Source organism: Hemiscyllium ocellatum, chromosome 32 (assembly GCF_020745735.1).
Source record: "Hemiscyllium ocellatum isolate sHemOce1 chromosome 32, sHemOce1.pat.X.cur, whole genome shotgun sequence".
In the NCBI taxonomy this organism is placed as follows: domain Eukaryota; kingdom Metazoa; phylum Chordata; class Chondrichthyes; order Orectolobiformes; family Hemiscylliidae; genus Hemiscyllium; species Hemiscyllium ocellatum.
The window spans coordinates 46,554,304-46,578,412 of NC_083432.1; the positions used below are offsets into that span (position 1 = coordinate 46,554,304).

At 42.8% G+C, this 24,109-nt stretch overlaps 1 protein-coding gene across 2 annotated transcripts in view; it reads right to left on the reverse strand.

The window, feature by feature from the left end:
• The window catches only part of socs7 (suppressor of cytokine signaling 7), a 61,869-nt gene that overhangs the window by 27,978 nt on the left and 9,782 nt on the right, over positions 1-24,109 (reverse strand). For both annotated transcript variants that reach the window (XM_060848675.1, XM_060848674.1), the window contains exon 2: positions 680-744. In XM_060848675.1, the coding sequence (XP_060704658.1) occupies positions 680-744 (65 nt within the window). The remainder of the gene's footprint in view (positions 1-679; positions 745-24,109) is intronic.

Consider the following 24,109-nt stretch of genomic DNA (forward strand, 5'->3'; position numbering starts at 1 on the left):
CAAAAGAAGTTCGCAAGCTTGTCTGCCATATCCTCAGGGATAAAGATAGGAATGTGCACTTGTGTGCCCACCTAATACCCTAGAAAAACATTTATGCCTCAACCATGGTTATTATCACATTGCTGCACACAAATACCTGGTTGCGTTTCCTATATTACAGGAGTTCTCATTGATCGATGAGTGCTTATGGATGCTGTGAAAGATGCTTACTCAATATAGGCTTTCCTTCTCTCCATACAGTTTGAATTGCTGCCCACCACTGGATCTTCTGAAATGTTTAGTGTGTTACTGCCCAGACCTTTATCTCCCCTCTCTTCCCTGCTCCATGACGCGCACAGCCCTGAACAATCATCAGAATCAGTATATTCTCACTGCACAAACTGGGGAAATGATTCACTCAGAACCGGTCACGGTCCCAGTCTCTGGCATGGTTATCTAAATAAATTTATTCAGGATGAAGCAAATCAAAGTTTCTACGGGAGTAGAAGGTATGTCAGGTCTCTGCCTGGGCAGTACTGCCTCTCTCAGCTTGGAATATTAACAAGAACAGGAGGAGGGAGGGAGGAGAGAGGCTGATATAAAGAGGAGGAGAAAGTAGTGGAGCAAGAAAAGACAGTGGACAAAGAGGTGAAGAAAGTGCAAGAGAGGAGTCAGTCAACGCAAATTAAAAATCTCTTACCTGTAAAAGGTGATGCTAATGACACTGGAGTGAAGGCACTTTGTGTCCGTGTCAGCCTGGGCTTGCTACAAAAAGAACAGAAACATCAGACAAGAACCTGACAGAAACACAGCGAGACTGGTGAATGCAGAAACATTCACCCCACCCTCAGTAAAACGGTCAAACTCCCCCAGATTCAGAGGCCAGCATCTTGTTGGTCACCAACGCTTTTAAATATTCACACTGTCTCATTTCAAAGCTTGTATGTGGATTCAGTGTCTCAGAATAAATAAGCAGTTTGCAACAGGACCAAATCCCCAGGGGCCTAAAACCTGCCGCTGATGGCCATCTGATTTCATACCACATTCAGCAACTGACCCATTCCTCACCACCACCCCCCCCACCCCCTCCCCCTGACTGTTCTCCCTCAAAGGGAAGCATGAACCCGAACACCTTGCAGTCTGCAGTAACACAAACCTCCCTGGCAGGTTCAGTTACACAGCCAGTGCTGCCACTTCTGATCGGTGACCCTTCAGGAAGAGCACAAGGCTCCCTGGCTCTCAGCCCAAGAACAATCCTCCTGCCTCCGTACCTTTTGTCCGAGCAGATTCTAGAGAATCTTTTGCCGTTGAATTTGGGAGGAAATAACGAACATCTGGTGCAGCAAATTTTAAAAACAACCAACAATGTAATCGATAGAGTAAACTGGCACAGCCCTGTCAGTGCCCCCAGAGTCCCACTGACATGGCGCTGTCATGATTCACCCTATCACTGTGACTCGGTCAGCGTAGGCTGCTGGGCACCTCAATGCTCATTCCGAGACCACAGCAGTGATCTAGGAGCAATGGAATCAGAGCATAAATGCTGCTGGCAATTGTACTAATTGGACACACTGACAGCAATCTGTCCAGTTCAACAGACACAAATACTAACAAGTATAAAACTCTGCTGGAGGCATTTATAGGGGTCACTTACAAAAGCACGAGAAGGAACTCAGTCCAAAGTGAATACAGTGCAGCAGGTGCATCCATCAACCAGCAGTTTCCCATCCCCTCCTTTTGCGAATGAACAGGCCCCTCCACCCCACCTCCAGCAAACAGCTCCCCCCCGCCCCCCCCCCCACCAATCTCAGCAAACAGCCCTCAGATCCCATCCATTTCCCGATTAACTGATCGTCTATTTCATTGCTGTTTATGGGATCTTATTGTGCACTTTCCTTTACAGCATCACCCATTCACTTGTAGGTACGACAGAACTTCCCAAGAGGAGAATGACAGAATTCGGTTCAGGTTAGGTCTGCACTCTCTCAGTATTTGATGTAATGCTAACCTCCCTTTCCCATATGGCCCTGGTCATTGTTCCTATTTAATTAACCATCCAATGCCTCAGTTGAAATTGCCTCCACTCCCAGACCACATGTTATGTGAAAACGTTTGTTCTCACCTCACATGTACTGCTTTTGCAAAACACTTGAGGATCAAAAGACAGTTTTCAATCCTTTTACGAATGAATTGGAGAGGTTCCCCCCAGCTACTCGGTCCAACCACTCCCTTCCCCCCACCGTGACTTTGGTAACTTCTTTCAAATGTCCCCTCAGCGTTCACATCTTCAAGGAAAACAGTCCCAACTTCTCCAATCATTCCTCATAACGGAGCTTTCTCTGGATCCATTTTCATAAACTACTTCTGCACCCTCTCCAATTAATTCATCTCCTTCCTAAGTGTATGGTACCCAGAACTGTACACAATACTCCAGCTAAGGTCTAACCAACATCAGTATAGATTCAGCATTATGTCCCTGCTCTTGTATTCTATGCCTCAATATCTAAGCCTAGAATTCTGTGTATTTTGTGAACAGCTCTCTACCTTTCCTGTCACATTGAATGACTGCATGCACATATACAGCCAAGTTTGCTTGCTCCTGCAGTCTTTAGAACAGCAGCCTTTGTTTCACACGGTCTCTTCATGTTATTTATACCAAATAATATCATCTCACACTTTCCACCACACTGAGCTTCATCTGCCACGACCTGCCCACTCCATCAACTTGTCATTGTATTTTTAAAACATTAAATCATCATCCTCATAATTCTTTAATTCTTCTAAGTTTTGTGTCTGCAAATTTCAAAATTGCCCCATACACTTCAAGGGCTAGGTCAGTAATATACAACAGGAAAAGAAAAGACCCACTCTGACCGCTGGCAAACTTTACTAGAAACCTTGCAGCAGTTTGAAAATTTCCACCAACCGTCCTGGTTTCCAACCAATTCCCCAAAATTTGCAGACAAAACTTGGAAGAATTAAAATTGTGAGGAGGATGATTTAGTGCTTTAAAAATACAATGCCAAGTTGATGGAGTGGGTGGATTGTGGCAGATGAAGTTCAATGTGGTGGAAAGTGTGAGATGATATATTTTGGGATAAATAACGCAGAGAGGATGTGAGAAACAAAGGCTGCTGTTCTAAAGACTGTGCAGGAGCAAGCAAACTTGGCTGTACATGTGCATGCAGTCGTTCAATGTGACGGGAAAGGTAAAGGTAGAGAGCTGTTAACAAAATACACAGAATTCTAGGCTTTGAAATTGAGACTTAGAATACAAGAGCAGGGACATTATATTGAATCTATACTGATGTTGGTTAGACCTTAGCTTAAGTATAGTGCATAGTTCTGGGTATCACACATTTAGGAAGGAGGTGAATGCATTGGAGAGAGTGCGCAGAAGTAGTTTATGAAATTGGATCCAGAGAAAGCCCCGTTATGAGGAATGATTGGAGAAGTTGGGACTGTTTTCCTTGAAGACGTGACGGCAGAAGGAAACTTGTTGTGCCCCTTTCATTCCATGAACTTTAAAGTTTTCTCAAGTCTGTTATGTGACACTGTATCCAATGCCTTTTGAAGTCCAAGTACATCATGAGGAGTATTGCCCTGATCAACCTTCTGTGACCTCTTCAAACAATCAAACCCAGCAAGTGCGTAACACACAATTTTCCCTTAACAAAGCTATTACTTTCTTTTTAATCAACCCATGTTTTTCCATGTAACTATGAATCCTATCTGAATATTTTTTTCCAGAGATTTCCTCAGCACCAAAGTTAAAGTACCGATCTGATTCTTACAATCCTTTTTTTTGAACAGGAACATAATATTTACAATTCTCCAGTCCTCTGTCACCATCCCACAAATCCAGGAAAGAGTTAAAGATGATTGCCAGTATCACTATGATTTCTGGTGTCATAACAACTAAATACCAACAGTTCATCCAAAACATCTATTTTAAACCCTCCTAACTTTGAGATTCTTCCTTTGTTCAGAGTTCTGGGCAGCATCTGCTTCAGAACTAGAGAGATGAAAAAAAGTGTTAATTTAACATGTCTCATGTCTCCATGAGTGAAACCCCTTTTTGATCCCTAGTTGGTCCAACTCCTCATATTACTGCCCTTTTACATTTAGCGTGCTTATAAAAGATTTTGGATTTCACTTTATGTTAGCTGACGGTCTTTTTTCATAGTAGCTGTTTGCTTCTCGTATTTGCTTTCACACCTCCCTTCTGAACCTTCTGTATTTTGCTTGGTTCTCCACTATATTCATTACCTGGCATCAGTCATAAGCTCACCATTTCTTCTGTAACTTAATGACTTTGTCATCGGAGAGGTGTGAATTTGTTTGTCTGACCTTTCCCCTTTTGACAGAATATACCTTCACTGCGACCAACCATCTCCTCTTTCAAGGTGGCCCAGCATTATTCCCCAGCAACCTTCACCCTCTGTTCTTTCCCCGATTAAAATTGACTCCGAGAGTCAATTATTCTTACTCTGCATTGTTCACTGTCATATTCCACCATCATCCTAACCCTCATAATATAACAACACTGTCAAAATGGTTCCCACTATCACGAGATCTACTTTGTTCACCTCATTCCCAAAAACCAGGTCCAGCAGCTTCTCTTTTCAGGTTGGACTTGACACAATGCTGTTTGAAATTCTCCTGAACAATCCAGAAACACCTGTCCTTCCACAAGTCACTATCCAGTCTATACATGGGTAACTAAAGCCCTCCCAATATAACTACTTCATGATGTTTACTTGTTTGTAATTTCATTGCAGATTTATTCCTCTACATCCTTCCCACTTTTACACTGAGTTATGGAAGCGTACCCTTGTTTCTCCTTAGCTCAAACCAAACGGATTCTGTCCTTGAATGTTGGTACTGGAATGTGCCCCTTAACCAAAAAATGCCACTTTTTGTTTCTTTCCTCTCTTTTTCTGAACACCGTGTGCTGAGGAATAATGAACGGGCAGATCTGCCCTTCCTGGAGCCAGGTCTCATTATTGCCACAATACCATAATCTCACAAGGCAATCTGCACCTGTAATTCACTAATTATACAACCATACTCCACACTTTCACATACAGCACAGTGTAATGCTTCTCTAAACTTCATTTCTTTCTCGGACTACACACGTTAACTTACTATTCTCGATTGTAATGCTATCTGCCTCTCTCAGCATTTTATGCAGCTTTCTCTCCTAATTCTCTAACTTCTCTCCAACAGCACCAGCAAATTGCCCCACGGGGAGCTCAGCCCCATGTCAGACTCAAAGTTAACTATTTCTCTCTCCACAGTTATACCCCAAACTGCCAGGTTTTTCCCAGCACTTTGTTTTTACTTCAGTCCTCGGTCTGGTCAAATAAGACCTGGTTGTTGTGGTTCTGCTCGCCGAGCTGGAAGTGTTTGCTGCAAACGTTTCGTTCCCTGGCTAGGGAACATCATCAGTGCTGTTGGAGCCTCGTGTGAAGCGCTGCTTTGATGTTTCTTCCGGTATTTATATTGGTTTGTTCTTGCCGCTTCCGGGTGTCAGTTTCAGCTGCAGTGATTTGTATCTGGGGTCCAGGTCAATGTGTCTGTTGATGGAGTTTGGGGATGAATGCCATGCTTCTAGGAATTCTCTGGCTGTTCTCTGTCTGGCTTGTCCTATGATAGTGGTGTTTTCCCAGTCAAATTCATGTTGCTGGTTGTCTGAGTGTATGGCTACTAGAGATAGCTGGTCGTGTCTTTTTGTGGCTAGCTGATGTACGTGGATGCGGATTGTTAGCTGTCTTCCTGTTTGTCCTATATAGTGTTTTGTGCAGTCCTTGCATGGTATTTTGTAAACTACGTTAGTTTGGCTCGTGTTGGGTATTGGCTCCTTTGTTCTAGTGAGTTGTTGTCTGAGCGTGGATGTTGGCTTGTGTGCTGTTATGAGTCCTAAGGGTCGCAGTAGTCTGGCTGTCAGTTCTGAGACGCTCCTGACGTATGGTAGAGTGGCTAGTCCTTTTGGTTGTGGCATGTCCTCGTTCCGTGGTCTATCTCTTAGGCATCTGGTGATAAAGTTGCGTGGGTATCCGTTTTTGGCGAATACCTTGTATAGATGTTCCTCTTCCTCTTTTTGCAGTTCTGGTGTGCTGCAGTGTGTTGTGGCCCTTTTGAATAGTGTCCTGATGCAGCTTCGTGTGTGTGTGTGTTGGGGTGGTTACTTTCATAGTTTAAGACTTGGTCTGTGTGTGTTGGTTTCCTGTGTACCCTTGTGGTGAATTCTCCGTTGGGTGTTCTCTCTACTAACACGTCTAGGAATGGGAGTTGGCTATCCTTTTCCTCTTCTCGTGTGAATCGTATTCCTGTGAGTGTGGCGTTGATGATTCGGTGTGTTTTTTCTATATCTGTGTTTTTGATGATTACAAAGGTGTCATCCACATATCCGATCCAGAGTTTGGGTTGGATTTGTGGTATGGCTGTATGTTCTAACCTTTGCATAACTGCCTCTGCTATGAGTCCCGAGACTGGTGATCCCATGGGTGTTCCGTTGTACTATCTCTAGTAGCCATACACTCAGACAACCAGCAACATGAATTTGACTGGGAAAACACTACCATCATAGGACAAGCCAGACAGAGAACAGCCAGAGAATTCCTAGAAGCATGGCATTCATCCCCAAACTCCATCAACAGACACATCGACCTGGACCCCACATACAAATCACTGCAGCTGAAACTGACACCCAGAAGCGGCAAGAACAAACCAATATAAATACCGGAAGAAACATCAAAGCAGCGCTTCACACGAGGCTCCAACAGCACTGATGATGTTCCCTAGCCAGGGAACGAAACGTTTGCAGCAAAAACTTCCAGCTCGGCGAACAGAACCACAACAACGGATACCCGAGCTACAAATCTTCAACCAGATTTTAGACCTGGTTGCCTTCGACAGGAAGGAAAGACGTTCCAGATAAAGACATTTCTCATTCATATTTCTCCAGCATTGCTCAGGAAGTTGAAGTTGGAGCCCAGTTATTCCCAAAAAGGATTTCAATGCTTAGATTCAGCAGCATAGTTACTGCTACCCACAGAGCACAGAGAGTACACCTTTCAATTCACGGTCACAACATGTTCCGAACACCTACCTGTATGTGATCCTCTGATTGCAAAGGTCAGGGAGGTCATTTAGCCCCTTGAATCCTCTCTAACAATCATTCCATTTGATCATGGTTGATCTCCACCCACCCACCCTGCCCAACAACTATATACCAATCTCAGATTTTGAAAGTTTCAGGATTCAGTATGATGATAGAGTCCTTGCTGAAAACATCCTCGAAAATGCTGACTCATAAGGTTCTGCCCTTGTAGGCTCTCAGAAACCAGTTCCTCTCAATCTCACCTATCAAATCCTTCAATCATTTGATGCGTCCTGAACACACACACTAGTTTGAAATGAAAGCAAGATTGGCAAAAATTCAAATCAATATCCAAACAATAATACAGGTAACAAAAAAATACTGAGTACTGTATTTTTGTAAAATACTGATAATTTTTAAAAATCAGATGTTTTTAACAGGAGTTGCCATGTTCTTCCAGTGGGTGTGAAAGATTATACAAAAGCATTTCAAATAAGAGCAGGGAAAATCGTGGTGCCTGAGAATTATAACTTGAACCACCTTCCCACCAGCTCTTCAGGTCCGATGGCTTTCTGCGCAATCACACTTGGCTTTATTGGAATATTAAAGGGTACTGATGTTATGTCTACTACCAGACAAACAGGTGCCTCATGTTAACTGGAAGATTTGGAATGCACTTGAAACCTTTGAAACCCACAACAGGGTCAACCCCAAAATGAGAATTTAATTTTTTTTTTACGAGAGTTGGCAGCTCAGAAACAGGCCCACTACAGATAGCAGGAAGAACTTCTGAGGCGCACTGGCAGCGACTACCTCTGAGACAGGTGCCTGTGTTCAACTTCTACCTCCCATAAAGTTGTGTTATCTCATGTTCAAAACAGGCTGATTAAAAATAAATATGCTTTTTAAGGGCTGCTCCCTGCTCTCCCAGCTGATGCTTCTATTTCTCTCTTCCTTGTGTATTTATCTAGTGCCTGCTTCAAGGCACGCTGCTGTTTGCCTCACCTACTCCTGGAGATAGTGAGTTCTACAATCTCGCTATTCTCTGGGAAAAGCAGTTCCACCTGAATTTCCTGACTGGATTTACTGGTGATCTTCAATTATCATATCTAGACTCAGAGTCATAGCACAGAAACCGACCCTTCAGTCCAACCTACCCATGCGATCATTCATCCTAAACTAATCTAATCCCATTTGCCATCACTTGACCACATCCCTCTAAGCTCTTCCTATTCACATACATCCAGATGCCTTTTAAATGGTGTAATTGTACCAGCCTCCACCACTTCCGCTGGCAGCTCATTCCAAACACGCACCACCCTGTGTGAGAAAATTGCCCGTTAAGTCCCTTTTAAGTCTTTCCCCTCTCATCCTAAACCCATGCTCTTTAGCTCTGGACTCCCCATCGCTGGGTAAAGACCTTGGTTATTTATTCTATCTATGCCCCTTATGATTTTATAAAACTCCACAAGGTCACCCCTCAGCCTCCGACGCTCCAGAAAAACAGCCCCAGCCTGTTCAGCCTCTACCTATAGTACAAAACCTCCAACCCTGGCAATATCTTTGCGAAACCTTTTCAAGTTTCACAACATCTTTCCTATAGGAGGGAGACCAGAATTGCACACAATATTCCAAAAATGGCCTAACAAATACTTTTACCCGATCATGATAATTATTTAAGCCAATGTCATGCTATCTCCAAATCAGAAGGTGTGGTCCTGGTCCCACTCCAAAGTCCTGAGTTCAGAATCCAACAGTGCCACACATTCCCAGTGCCGTGCTTTCAGAGAGAGTGAGGTACTTCATGACACATTGATATTTGGACAAGACATTAAGCTGCTGCCCAACCTTCTCCCTCAGGTGGATATGAATGATCCAGTGACACTCTGTCAAAGAGGAGCAGGTGGCTGTTCATCACCCCACCCTCAGGGCCCTGGCTGAGATTTATCCCTCTGCCAACATCCCAGGAAGCAGCTCAATGACCTTGTCGTCATTATCACATGGCTGTTTGTACATTGGCTGCCATTTTCAACATGACAACAAGTACTTAACCGGCTGTAAAGCTCTACATATGGGCAGCACGGTGGCACAGTGGTTAGCACTGCTGCCTCACAGTGCCAGAGACCTGGGTTCAATTCCCGCCTCAGGCAACTGACTGTGTGGAGTTTGCATGTTCTCCCAGTGTCTGTGTGGGTTTCCTCCGAGTGCTCTGGTTTCCTCCCACAGTCCAAAGATGTGCGAGTCAGGTGAATTGGCCATGCTAAATTGCTCGTAGTGTTAGGTAAGGGGTAAATGTAGGGTGGGTTGCGCTTCGGTGGGTCGGTGTGGATTTGTTGGGCCAAAGGGCCTGTTTCCACGCTGTAAGTAATCTAATCTAATCTAATCCCTCATTATTTAAAAAAAAATCTACATATAACACAATTAAGATTGCATTTGTATAGCACCTGCTACAATCCATTTCACCAAGCACTAATCAATTCATTCAAATCCTTCAAATCTGAATTTCTCATTTAGATCATCAGTCAACCACAGGAAAAAATTTTAAATTTAGAAATTTGGAACAGTCTGGAAGCAAACAGCAGGTTCCAGTGTCAATTGTTCACCATGTGTGATGTCCAATCTCCATTTACAATCAATTCCTCAGACCTGGGGAAATGTGGAGAAACTGGTAGAGAGGAAACTGCTCCCAATGTAATAACAGCAGAGCACACTCAATGGGGAGAAATTATTTGCTGGGTATCTGACCATTATCATGTTGTTGGACGAGAACATTTACTGTGTGAAAATTGGTTGCAACATTTCCTGCATTACAACAGCGAAAAACTTTTAAAGTGCGTCAATGACTAAGTTGGTTTGGAATATCCCAAAGTTGCAAAAGGTCCTATTTAAATGCAAACTTTTCATTGATTTCACACAATGAGTTGTTCATATCTGGAAATGGTAAATGAAGCCAATAAGTTTTTAAAATGAAAAGATTTACAGGGGTTTAGGAGAAAGACAATAGAGAGGGATTAATTGGATAGTTCTACCAAGGGGTCAGCACTGTCATAATGGGCTGAATGGTCACTCTCCCACTGTGTTGCAATATTCTATGAAAACTAATGTCCTCCTCACCGGATTAGATCTAATGCAATACATATTGGACAATGGGAATATTACAGTCTTTCCCTCAGTGATTCTCCTTTGTCATGTCAACCCTTCCTACACCCATCCACTCCCACATTCTCAGGTGGTCACCTTCCCTGTCTAATTCAAAGGGCTACAGGGACTGTGGGAGCTCAGATCAGCCCAATCCTCAGTCCACTTTCTCCTTGTAACTTCACTGCGCTGAAGTATTAGGAGACTTCTCCCATCTTCTCTAACCCAGGACCTCCCAATTTCATGCATTACCATTCTCCACATTCCACAAAAACCATGGAAGCCAAAACTTAATTTAAACTACAACCTCCTGATGTACCTCCACTTTTTGTTTACTCTTTTCAACCTCAGTTTCCTGTGCTGTTGGTCTCAGTGTTGCCTCTAGTTTCAAAACATCTAACAGGCTCAGGGACACAGAGCACATCCTGGGATAAGTCAGGAACAATGAGCAAATACCAGTGATATGCCTGACAACTGCAGAAGGAAAATGAGCCACTTTGAAGAACGGAATGTGTGTTACACTACACGGTTAATGATCTGAGCTGAAAGGAGTCTGCTGCAACTACCCGTGACTGGGTAGCACACCCATCACTATCAGGGATCCTACACTGAAGGAATTAACTGGCTCACTACTCAAAGCTAAAGAAAATCAAATTTATAAATAGCTTACCTGAAATAACTCTGCCTCATCCAGCGTAAAAAGTGCTGTGATGTGCAATTTCTCTGAAAGAATCACGTGCAGGTCGGATGATTCATTGTACAGATACTTCAGGAAGCATTAGCTCAGCACACTCAGTAGGTCTATAAATAATTGACAAAACCAAACAGTCCCACTAAGTGTTGAAGCATGTGGAGGGATCACATATTCAGGCCTGTCTGCCCAGTGACTGGACAGGCACTAGGAGGGTTACCTCTGAAATATGTTCCATCGCAATCACAGAGTACCTTCTCCTTCACTAAGGTTCAGCAACATTTTAGAAATGATTTAGGAAGTATGGGCATCAGTGGCTAGGCCTGAATTTATTTCAGATGCCTAATTGACCCAGAAAAGACGGAAGTGAGCCCCCTTCTTGGAGGAGCTCCAAACAAAAATATCTTGTACAATCACAATCTCATATTGATCAGATATTACCCAACGACAGGCCATTAGTTAGACACAAATCCTAATCCTTCCCCCATCAAACCAATTATTAGCTTAGTTCAATGTGGCGGGCAAACATTCTCATAACCAACAAGTTTGTCACTCTTCTTGAACACGACAAAGCCTCTAACAGTCAGACCATAGAGGAAGAAGAAACTGGTGTTTCTAAAGCGCGTCATTATCACCTAACAACCCAAACTGCCTCATGTGCAACACAAGAGCACTACACTCTTGACTCTAATCTCCAGCATCTGCAGTCCTCACTTTCTCCACAGGGAAACCTCAGCCCAGCAGCATGAGTGGGAGAGCCAAGAGCTCAAAGACAATAAGTAAAATTGGACTAAGTGGAAAAGTAACATTGCGCCTGATCCCATCCATTACACGACAGGCAGTTTCAATGAAAATAGATTCCAATGGAGTTACTTTGCAACACGGAGAATGGTCACTTGGGCAAACATAGCAGCTGTTGTGGTTCTGTTCGCCGAGCTGGAAGTTTTTGTTGCAAACGTTTCGTCCCCTGGCTAGGAGACATCATCAGTGCTCTGGAGCCTCCTTCGAAGCGCTGCTTTGATGTTTCTTCCAGTATTTATAGTGGTCTGTCCTTGCCGCTTCCGGGTGTCAGTTTCATCTGTCCGCTGTAGTGGTTGGTATATTGGGTCCAGGTCGATGTGTTTGTTGATGGAGTTTGTGGATGAATGCCATGCCTCTAGGAATTCCCTGGCTGTTCTCTGTCTGGCTTGTCCTATGATAGTAGTGTTTTCCCAGTCGAATTCATGTTGCTTGTTGTCTGAGTGTGTGGCTACTAGGGATAGCTGGTCGTGTCGTTTCGTGGCTAGTTGATGTTCATGTATGCAGATTGTTAGCTGTCTTCCTGTTTGTCCTATATAGTGTTTTGTGCAGTCCTTGCATGGTGTTTTACACTTTACATTCAACAATCGGATATACAAACAAATCAACGGAACACCCATGGGATCACCAATCTCGGGACTCATAGCAGAGGCAGTTATGCAAAGGTTAGAACAAACAGCCCTACCACAAATTCAACCCAAACTCTGGGTCAGATATGTCGATGACACGTTTGTAATCATCAAAAACATGGAAATAGAAAAAAAACACACCGGATCATCAACGCCACACTCACAGGCATCCGATTCACGAGAGAAGAAGAAAAGGATAGCCAACTCCCATTCCTAGACGTGATAGTACAGAGAACACCGAACGGAGAATTCACCACAAGGGTACACAGGAAAACAACATACACAGACCAAGTCCTAAACTATGAAAGTAACCACCCCAACACACACACACACGAAGCTGCATCAGGACACTATTCAAAAGAGCTACAACACACTGCAGTACACCAGAACTGCGAAAAGAGGAAGAGGAGCACCTATACAAGGTATTCGCCAAAAACGGATACCCGCGCAACTTTATCAACAGATGCTTAAGAGATAGACCACAGAACGAGGACATGCCACAACCAAAAGGACTAGCCACTCTACCATACGTCAGGAGCGTCTCAGAACTGACAGCCAGACTACTGCGACCCTTAGGACTCATAACGGCACACAAACCAACAGCCACGCTCAGACAACAACTTACTAGAACAAAGGAGCCAATACCCAACATGAGCAAAACTAATGTAGTTTATAAAATACCATGCAAGGACTGCACAAAACACTATATAGGACAAACAGGAAGACAGCTAACAATCCGCATACATGAACATCAACTAGCCACGAAACGACACGACCAGCTATCCCTAGTAGCCACACACTCAGACAACAAGCAACATGAATTCGACTGGGAAAACACTACTATCATAGGGTAAGCCAGACAGAGAACAGCCAGGGAATTCCTAGAGGCATGGTATTCATCCACAAACTCCATCAACAAACACATCAACCTGGACCCAATATACCAACCACTACAGCGGACAGCTGAAACTGACACCCGGAAGCGGCAAGGACAGACCACTATAAATACTGGAAGAAACATCAAAGAAGCGCTTCGAAGGAGGCTCCAGAGCACTGATGATGTCTCCTAGCCAGGGGACAAAACGTTTGCAACAAAAACTTCCAGCTCGGCGAACAGAACCACAACAACGAGCACCCGAGCTACAAATCTTCGCACAAACCTTAAACATAGCAGCTATTTTACACACACCAAGACTCCATAATAGCCAATAGGAGGCAGCTCAATCTGTTTTTTTCCATATATTATTTGAGAGAGAAAGGTAACTGTGACCCAGGTATTCCTCTTATTTCTCAAGCAATGCCATGGGATCCTGAAAGGTCATGTGATCCTCAGTTGAATTTGTCCTAGTGAAAGGAAGGCACTGCATTAGAATAAAATAAACCTTAAAAAAGCCAACGTCATTTCAGAAAACACCTCCATTATTCAACACTGAGATGAAAGCTGTAGCCCCAGAAATAGCAATGCCTCTCTTATTCCGCAAATTATGAATTTGAGTTCTACACCACAGATTCCTTAGGTGGATACGCCAATGCAATCCTGAGCAAGTGCTGCACATTCCGGTTGTTTGAAACCAACTTGATCTTCACCTGCCACATGCCAACTCTGATGGACACAAACATTACCATGGCACCAAAGGAAGACACAGAGATTCTCAATCAGACTGGATCGTCACTGCAGACAATTCAGTCACCAACCCAGTTGTTTGTGAGACCTTGTGGTGCCCACAGGAATTGCTGTCTTTCCCCACAACTTCACAGTGGTTTGTATCCTTCAAAAGGGTTCTGATGCAAGGGCCCCAGAACCTTGTTTCTCTCCCTATCTGACCTGTCAAATACATCCAGCATTTGCAGTTTCAACTTCATAAAGAACTTCACCGTCTTACAACCAAAGGTCATGAACAGCATTAAACAAGTTTATGTTTAAGAAAGGCATTTACTGGAAATTCTTATTTAACATTATCAAGTACACTACCATTGCACATCAACATTGTGCTCCAGTTAAACGTCTGCATTTGCATTGTGTTGTTGCTGTTTCTTAATGCCCCTGTATGCCTGGACATTCCCGTGTAATTCCCAACCTTGCCGGAGATTTGCCTGGGTCTTAAATCTCAGGCAAGGTTGGAGTAGGCCGGCCTGACAGGGGTGTGAGGCAGGCAGGCCTGACGGGGGCGTGAGGCAGGCAGGCTGGAGAAGCAAGCAGCCTCAGACCAAACATTCTGTACAAAGTCATTTTGCTTCAAGGTGCGTTGCCTAGGATTCAATTGGCCACTTTTAGCGAGGATTTTCTGCATAAGATTCTACAATGGAAGGAAGAGCGATCTGGAGATATGGGGAAAAGGTGTGAGAAAGAATAATTCAGGAACTTATTAACAAAGAACTACTCTCTACCCAAGACAATAACAAGCACAGAAATTGAGGTGACGGCCACTGGGTCAGAATGTTGAGGCTTTCCTGCAGTTTGCAATCAGAAACAATCAGCAGATAGGATGCAATGGTTTAAGCAGAAGATCAAATATCAGCAAGACCTCAGCAGTATACACAGCTGTGCCAGTGACAACCACATCCCAGGAATAAATTGCAATAAGATTACCTAGTTGTTCATTGCTGCATATAATTACACATCTGAATTAACTGTCCGAGAACAGATTTCTCATTAATTTTAAATTGCATTAAAAAAAACTTCCACTAAGGTCAGAGAACTCCAATCAAAGCAAAATTCAGGCCATAGGCAAGTTTATTAAGAATATTTGAGTATGCACCCAGTCAGTAACAGAAACTCTTCATGTCAGCAGTGAGTGCAGTTACAAATGTTGGTGATGTAGTCTCATCACTGCTGTGCTCAAGGGACTTGGACTGGCACAAGCAAAAACACTGAATATTGCTGCTACTCACTGGAGTCCCCAGGAATTCAACTCCTAACCGATGCCAATAACAACCATCTAATATTATTTAGTAAAACAGCTCAAAGGAAAATAGCATGATATAGGGGTCACCTCAGCTGCCCCATGCTGAAATGGGGAGAAAATGAGGACTGCAGATGCTGGAGATCAGAGTCGAGAGTGTGGTGCTGAAAAAGCACAGATCAGGCAATATCAAGGAGCAGGAGAATCAACATTTCGGGCATAAGCCCTTCATCAGGAATGAGGTTTGTGGGCAGGGGCCTGAGAGATAAATGGGAAGAGGGTGGCTGAGAATGCAATAGGTAGATGGAGGTGGAGGAGAAGGTGATAGGTCAGAGGGGAGGGTGAAGCAGATAGGTAGGAGGGAAGATGGGCGGGTCATGAGGATGGTGCCGAGTTAGAGACTTGGAACTCGAATAATGGGTGGGGTGGGGTGGGAAATGAGGCTGAAAAGCTTCAGGGCAGAAGAGATAACCTGGGGGGTGCAGTGAGAGAGAGAGAGAAACACACTCAATGAGCTCTTTGTAGAGAGAGGGGAACTTCCTCAAAAGGTAGGCATCCTTGGAAGACACTTCTACTATGAAGATTCTCCTGCTCCTCGGATGCAGACTGACCTCCTGTGCATTCCCAGCACCACACTCTCCATCCTGAAATGAGTCACCTTGGTGCGTCCCTACACCAGCTGCATTTCGGTGGTTCAACACAGTGACTTATCACCAGCTTCTGAAGGTCAATTAGGGATTCAAAAACAAGGAGAGTTTCAAAACTGAAGTGATAATGAGCACTGGGAGTGCATGGTGAATGTTGGAGGAGTTCAATTTTCTGCAAGGTGAAAGGAGAGTGTACAAGATGCCACCACCTATATGCGAATTTCTAGCTATCATCGGCACTTTGAGCCATTTGATGGTCAATTTTAACTCTGCTGAACCACCACCAGCATTTAAAAATGGTGATATAGTCTTATCTCAACTGTTTATTGATGTTTTATGAACACTGTAACATGAGAAGTATTCCAAGATTAATAAAAACATCAATGATTTGTTAACAAAGCTCTGTATCTGGACCCCAGACAGGGAACACCTTAGCCAAGGTGACCCACTTATTAGCTCTTATCTCATAAGTGACAGCAAGAGTTACTGCCATATCGCATCTTTCACCATCTCTGGATTTCCCAAACCACTTTAGAAAAGTAATTTTTTTTCCCCCAAGTAGAAAATTCAGCAGCCAATTTGCAACAGCAAGCTCCCGCAAGGTGATGACGACTACATGGCCTGTATTCTGACAATACAATTTTTTTCAAAAAAAATTAGAGGGATAAATATAAACTTGTTATCTCTTATGAGCTGTAACATATATTGCTCCCAGAGCTAAATGGGCCACTTTGGCTAAGGTGTCCCCTTACTAGGGTACAGCTACAGAGCTTTGTTAACAAATCATTAATGTCTTCATTAGAATGAAAGAATACTTCTCGTATCACAATGTTCATGAAACATGAATTTAAACACGGAGGAGAATCGCCAAGTTGTTTTTCAAAACTTGCATCATTGGATCTCCAACATCTGTAAGATGTCAGCCTAGATTTTGGATTCAAATCTCTGGAGCTGGTCAAATCTTGTTGAAGAGATGAGAGTGTCAGCATTGCATGAGAGATAGATCCACAAATATCCATAAGGCTGCAAAAGGTGACATTGGCTTGGAGGCAACTCCGTGTTCAATGATACACAGAAGTTACTTTGCTTTTTTCTATGATCTTTCGGGTTATTATGATTCCAAGATACCACACTAATAACAAGACAATAAGAGAAAAAAATCTCAAATATTTAATTTCAATTGGTTCTGAAGGTAATAGTGGCAGAGCTTCTGAAAATTTAGCCATTTTCCCAAGTCAGGTCTGACAGAGAATGCTATTTTATTAAAGCAGGGGAAATACAATCTTTTAAATGTCTTCAAAACGTTCAAAATCAGTCTGCGACACCACCCACAAAAATACACCTAATTCTGGCACTGTTCTTTTCCTTGTTATATTCAATTCAGATTTAAGTACTTCGATACAGATTGCACTGGTCTTAGGGTGTGTTAGATATTCAGAGATTGTAGTCAGAGGCTTAAACTTGATCATTGTGCAACATAGAGTGCTTTCAGATCTCACTGCTGATGTAAATGAAATAAATAGGCAATGTAAAGTAATACGAGAATATAGGTTACAACCATTTTTAAAGCAGTTAAATTTGTAACAGCTCTAAGGCCCAGCTCATCTTGCACACAATGCCTGCAAACGCAATCTTATTACAATGTTACTTGCTGATTCGGTCTGACTGCAAAATGGGACATTAGCAACTTACTGGTAAATGGAAATAGAACCTTTTAACTCTTTCATTGCTGAACTTCACTTTTATTCTAATGTGTCCAGCTCTCAAGGACTTGAAATAGAAGCTGGACACAAGTCCCCAAGGTACATTACTCACCCAAGCAGAAGGCTGACAAAGGTTTGACCTGCCCCTGCAATTACACAGCATTCCTCACACCCTCAGGACACCTCAAAGCACTGTACGGCTGCAAGAAGGGCTATTCTTATGTTCAAAGGTTTAAATGGATGATTAAAGATTGTGCTTTTTAAACTTACAGAATAGCTTGTAGACTTGAACAGGGACAAGAAAAATGGCTGAAAATTGTTCATTCCCAATGTTTTAAGGTTTAATGTGTCAACTCACAAATTAGCTGACAGTGCTGTTTAGATTTTGCTGACAGTGCAGAATGTGTAAATTATGTGTGTTGACATATTTTCGTGGTCACCTTGTGAAACGAAATAACCAAGACCATGTCAATGAAGGAAGTGGAACAATATAGCTTTGGATCATTAGTTACTTGCTGAAAATGTGTTGCTGGAAAAGTGCAGCAGGTCAGGCAGCATCCAAGGAACAGGAGAATCGACGTTTCGGACACAAGCCCTTCATCGGCTCGTGCCCCAAATGTCGATTCTCCTGCTTCTTGGATGCTGCCTGACCTGCTGCGCTTTTCCAGCAACACATTTTCAGCTCTGATCTCCAGCATCTGCAGACCTCACTTTCTCCTCCATTATTAGTTACTTCCCAACTGGTTATCCCACAGGCTTGTGGTGTTTTTAAAGGAATATCCAATTGTCCACAAGAACACTTGTCTCCCTTTAATGAATCTGAGACACAGTGTTACTGAAAGATCTCAAATATTTCTTAGCAAGTTTGGAGAGAATAGCAGCTTCTACAGGATGGAGGAGTGTTGCATCTCTAATCTTTTGAATGAAGACAGAACTCACAGGAGTTGCATTTGTCTGGACTGAATTGGGAACAAGAAAGACAGCACATATATTTCAAACAACATAGCAACTCCCCCAAACAGCAATGTGATAACAACCAAATAAATCTGATAGGATGCATCCTTGGATATCAGAGGAAATAGCTACAGAGATAGTGGATACTTCTTCCAAGTATCCTTAGACTCTGGAAAGTCCCAGAGGACTGGCAAAGTGTCAATGTAGCATCTCTAATTAAAGAGGGAAGGAGACAAAAGAAACGCAAGACAACTATAGGCCAGTAATCTTAAGGTCTATTATTGGGAAATGCTGAAGGATGTAAGGCAGCTAGAAATATATCAGTTCACCAAGTAGAGTCAATACAGCTTCATGAAAGAGAAATCATGCCTGACAAATGGTAACAAGCAGGAAAATAAAGGGGAAGCAATGGATGTAATTAATTTGGACTTTCATGAGGTGGTTAACCGCACATCAGAGCATTGAATAAGATTGCCATGATGTTGGAGGTAGCACATTAATACAGACAGAGAATTGGTAAATTAATAAGACAGAGTTTGGATAAAGGGTATATTTTCAAGAAGGCAACTCAACAAGTGAAGTGCCACAGGAATCAGGGCTAGAGCTACACAATTATTCACAATAAACATTAATGACTTGGTTGAGGAAAGTGAATGTACAAAAGCCAAGTTTTCAGATGACTTAAAAATTGATGGGAAGGCAAGAGGCGAGGATGAGGCAGAGAGTCTGCAGAGGGAATATAGACAGGTGAAGAAAGTGGGCAAAAACTTGCAGATGGAATATAATGTGGGAAAATGTGAGGTTATGCATGTTGGCAGAATAGAGGAGCTGAAAGTTACTTGAATAGAGAAAAATTACAAAAAGCTAAAGAAAAGGAGGACTCGGTAGTCCTTGTGCATGAATCACAAAACACTAACATCCAAACTCGGTGAGTAACAAGGAAAGCAAATGGAACATTGGCCTGTATTACAAAGAGAACAGAGTATAAAAATAGGAACGTCTTGCTAAAACTGTGCAAGGCACCAGTCAGACCATAGCTGGCTTACCACAAACTATTTTGGGTCCATTATCGAAAGAAAGATATACCACCATTGGAGGCAATCCAAAGAAGGTTCATCAGGCTAATATCAGGTGTGGAGAGACTGTCCTCAGGGGAGAGGTCAAGTAGGTTTGGCCTGTACTCATTGGGATTTAAGAATAAGAGGCAACCTTGACAGGGTTGAGATGGAATGGTTGCTTCCCCACTGTTCGAGTATTCAAGAGCAGAGGCACATTCCAGAATAAGGGGTCACCCATTTAAGACAGAATTGAGGAGCACTTTTCTTTCCTAGGTTAGTAAATCTGTGGAATCCTTTACCATAAAGAATTGTGGAGGCTAAGTGCATTCAATGCTGAGACACAAATTTTTAATCAGGAAGGGAATCAAGAGTTATAGAGATAAGGCAGGAAAATGGAGATGAGGATTATAAGGTCAGCTGTGATTTCATTCAATGGCAGAGCTGACTCAATGGGCTGAATGGCCTACTTCTGCTCCTACAGTTTGCATCTTATGATCTTGCTTGAGGGATGAATGCTGGTCTGCACACAATTCTCCTGCTTTTCTTCACAATAGTGGTATGAGATCTTTGACATCCATTTGAGGGCAGTTGGGGCATGGGTCTAGTAACTAACTTGAAGGCAGCCTTTCCTCAGTACTTCACTGGGAGTGTCAGGGTAAGGGTCGGCAGAAGTCTCTAGACTAAGACTAGACCACACAACCTTCTGAATCAGGGAATAACGTATTACCTACCATGTGCCATACCTCGATAGTCACACCCCATTCAGGAGCACACCATGGACTTGCACTGACTTGTAGTGTGACAAAGACAAGCATGCACTCAATCACACAGTAGTTTTGGCAGTGCTTTGACGGGAGAGGTTTTCCCTCTAGATCACAGCCAGCGCACGCACTTCCCCACCCTAATTCTCTCAAACAGAGAACAGCACTTCATTCACAGAAACCCCTGCAGTCTCTAAAGCCAAGCAGTGTACCATGTGATGAAAAGTTTACATTATAACAATCAGTCTTTGCCAGAGACCAACCCATCACAGGGAGTCACAGGGGACACATTCAAAACCAGGTCCTTGGGTTTCCCAACACACCCCAGTTCCCAGGAAAAGGCAACAGAAACATGGTATGACCAGTGTCTGGGTTTAGTATTGACTAGATAGACCCGGAGCTATAGGAGGGGGCTTTGCTCGAATCAATACGGGGAAACTGTTTTTAATAGCAGCAGAAACCGTCACAAAAAACAGGGATTAAGATAATTGGCAAAAAAAACCCTCCAGTGATAGAAGTTATTTTTTAAAAATCAGTGAATAATTATAATCAGAATTCACCATAAATGGCATAAGGAGGGAGTAAAAGGACAAACGTGTCTCTGCAAAGTGGCCCAATTCTCTAGTCTCTATTACCCTGTAATAGCTGGATGAAGAGTTACAGAAACACAAAGATCCTCAGACAACACCTTCCAAACACACAATGACTACCATCTAGAAGGTCAAGGACAGCAGATACATGGGAACACCACCACCTTCACGTTCCCTCTGAGCCACTCACCACCCTGACTTGGAAATAGATTGCTGTTCTTTCACTGCCGCTGGGTCAAAGTCCTGGAATTCCCTCCCTAAGGCAGGCTATGGGTCAACCCATAACAGTTGGACGGCAGTGGTTCAAGGCAGCTCACCCCAACCTTCTCAAGGGGCAACTAGGGACGGACAATAAATGTTGGCCCTGCCAGCGACCTCCACATCCCATAAATGAATATTTAAAATATTTAGAATAAGAATGCATGCATTTTAAGAAATTAAAAATTTGGCTTCCTTGAGATAAGGATGCAAGTTTCTAAAGCTACACAGACCAGATCCCAAACTTCTAGTCAGTACTGAGCTGATGGATTTCAGAAGGAGTGGCAAGGGACTTTCAAATGCTAAGATGAGATATCCAGCCTCACTAGCCTACAATAATGTTCATATTCCACATGAGCCCAGCTTTTTCACCTTCCCCCATTTATCTCATTTCTCCCTAAATGCATCTCCCTTTTCATCTCAACCACTCCATTAGTCGGGCAATCCACAGCTTCCGGAATTCCCCATTAGATGCATTAGCAGCTCTCTCATTTCTATGGTCCCCAGTGTTGGACCCCCCACCCCGTCCTACTCCACATTGCATGAACGAACATTGTGACAGATCAGGATTATCTGGAATTCCTCGGTGATGAATCTCCTGACTGCAGTCAAGAAACACAGGTGGACTAGAATTCATGCATACTCCTGAAAGCACAGAGCAAACTGGGAACGTGACAAATAAAAAGGCTAATATTGGAAAATAAGAAAATTACTATGCAAGAGGAGTTTGCACAGTTCCTTCCTCAACTCCAACTCTACAATATTGTGTCAATAAAGTTCCCCAGAGACAGAGACTGCAAGGCATACACTTGTCCCAATTAAATTTTACTTATCCCAGTAGCAACTCAAATGTCAAACACAGATAGATACTCTGCAATATTTACAATTAGCTCAATGCTTCCTTCTAAAATCTCCAGACAAGCTTTTGCTGCAGCAAGTAGTGGTCATTAGTGTAGGATGCCATTTGTCGTCCATCACATTTCCCACGGGCACACTGTCGCCTAAAATACATGGACAGAGAGTGACACCAGTATTCCTGGTCAGACAAGAGATAATTGGGTCATTTCCCCTGCCAATCCCACCAGGACACTGCATTGCAGTAAATGGCTGGCATTATTTGACATCATTTGTATGTACAATCCTCCACTCACCACATTTTGCTAGTAATAAAACTTATCATGAAGTTATGTTTGCTGCGGTCCATAAAGACACTTTTTGAAATAGACTCTGTAGACCATGGTGCGGTTTAAATAGAAACTGTTCACTGAGTAAGTAGACTTCACTGCACAATAAGTTGAACTCTCAGCAATCAGTTTAAATCTTCCACGTCCAGTTACATTAGGAGCTACGCTGTATATTAAACAAGGACCTTACTGTCAACCATAATAAATCACTTGTTAAGGTTCTCACAGAATACTGTGTTCACATTTTCGGCTGTAAGTTTTAAAGAGGATGTCAAAGGCCTCAGAAAATGCAAAGCAGATTGACCAGAATCCATGAGATTGTTCAGGTATTTTGAAACATCTGAGTAACTACAGTAGCTCTCCTCAGAGACACTTAAGATTTCTTAAAAAAAAATCTTCAAAATTAGAGAATTTCTCATGGTGGGGCATTCAGTAACCAGAGGTGACAGATTTAAGATAATTGCAAGAAATGTACACTGAGCTCTTATGATCTGGAATGCACTGGTCAAAATGGTGGTAGAAGCAAACTCAACATATATTCAAAAAGCAAACTTTGCAAGCTTACGGGGAAGTAACAAGTACTGGGAATAATTAGATGGCACTCTAAGAGCTGGCATGTCGGAAAGGATCAAGTGGCTTTCTATGCTGCAAGATTCCACAATATTCCCAGGCTCCAGAATTAGGATGTCTTGACATGATCAAATATAACTTTCAGAATAAAAACACAATGTGTTTCAAGTACACAATTGGTCAGTCCGTGCCTAAAGTGTCAGGTACACAATTTCCTTGTCAATGATACCTACATCTCACAATTTTAAAGAAACTTGACACTGCCCTGCCAGAAGAGGTTAACTTAATTTGTCCAAGTTTCCCAATAACCAAAAAAACGTTACACCACTATTCCTCAGATGTGGATTCCATTGCACTGATAATAATTGCATCGCTGAGGGGTCTTTGGTCATCTCTTTTACATTTCCTCCAAAGTATTTTTTTGAAAATGAGTGATAGAGAAAGAGCAGTAAATCCTAAAAATACACAGCAGGCCCAGTCAGTGTCTCTAAAGACAGGCTCACATTTTGGGAGAGACTACCTGAAACTTTTGTAACCAATTCTGGTGGTGGACAGGCACTGGGGAGTGAACAGGAAAATTACTCGCATCAGAATTCCCAATCTGTAATGCAATTATGTATCTACATTATTTACACAGCTGATTGAGTTCAATGCCTGGTTAATGGTAACCCCAGGATGTTGATGGTGGACAATCCAGTAATGATCGTATAGTGTATCATGAGGAGATGGTTAGGCTCACTACAGGTGATTATAGTTAATCACTGCCTGGAGCTTGTGTGGTGAGAATGTTACTTTGACATGTCTCAAAATAGTGAATGAAAGGCACTCAATCAGTTCCTGATAAACCCAAAACAGTAATAATTCTTCCCAGATAACAGTTGATACATACACGAGGAAGCTAAACAAGCAAATGGAGGAGATAGTTAAAGTCCCAGAGGACCATCGGTCTGTTGTCCCATGTGAAAGACAGAGGCAGACAGAGACTGGTGGTGCTTTAATTTCAGAGTCACCATGCCTCAGGTGAGGAGAGAGGTTGACAATTTGGGGTGTTCTTGGTAACCTCAGCTGAAATGGGAACTGAACCTAAACTGTTGCTAGGTAAAAACAATGACTGCAGATGCTGGAAATCAGATTCTGGATT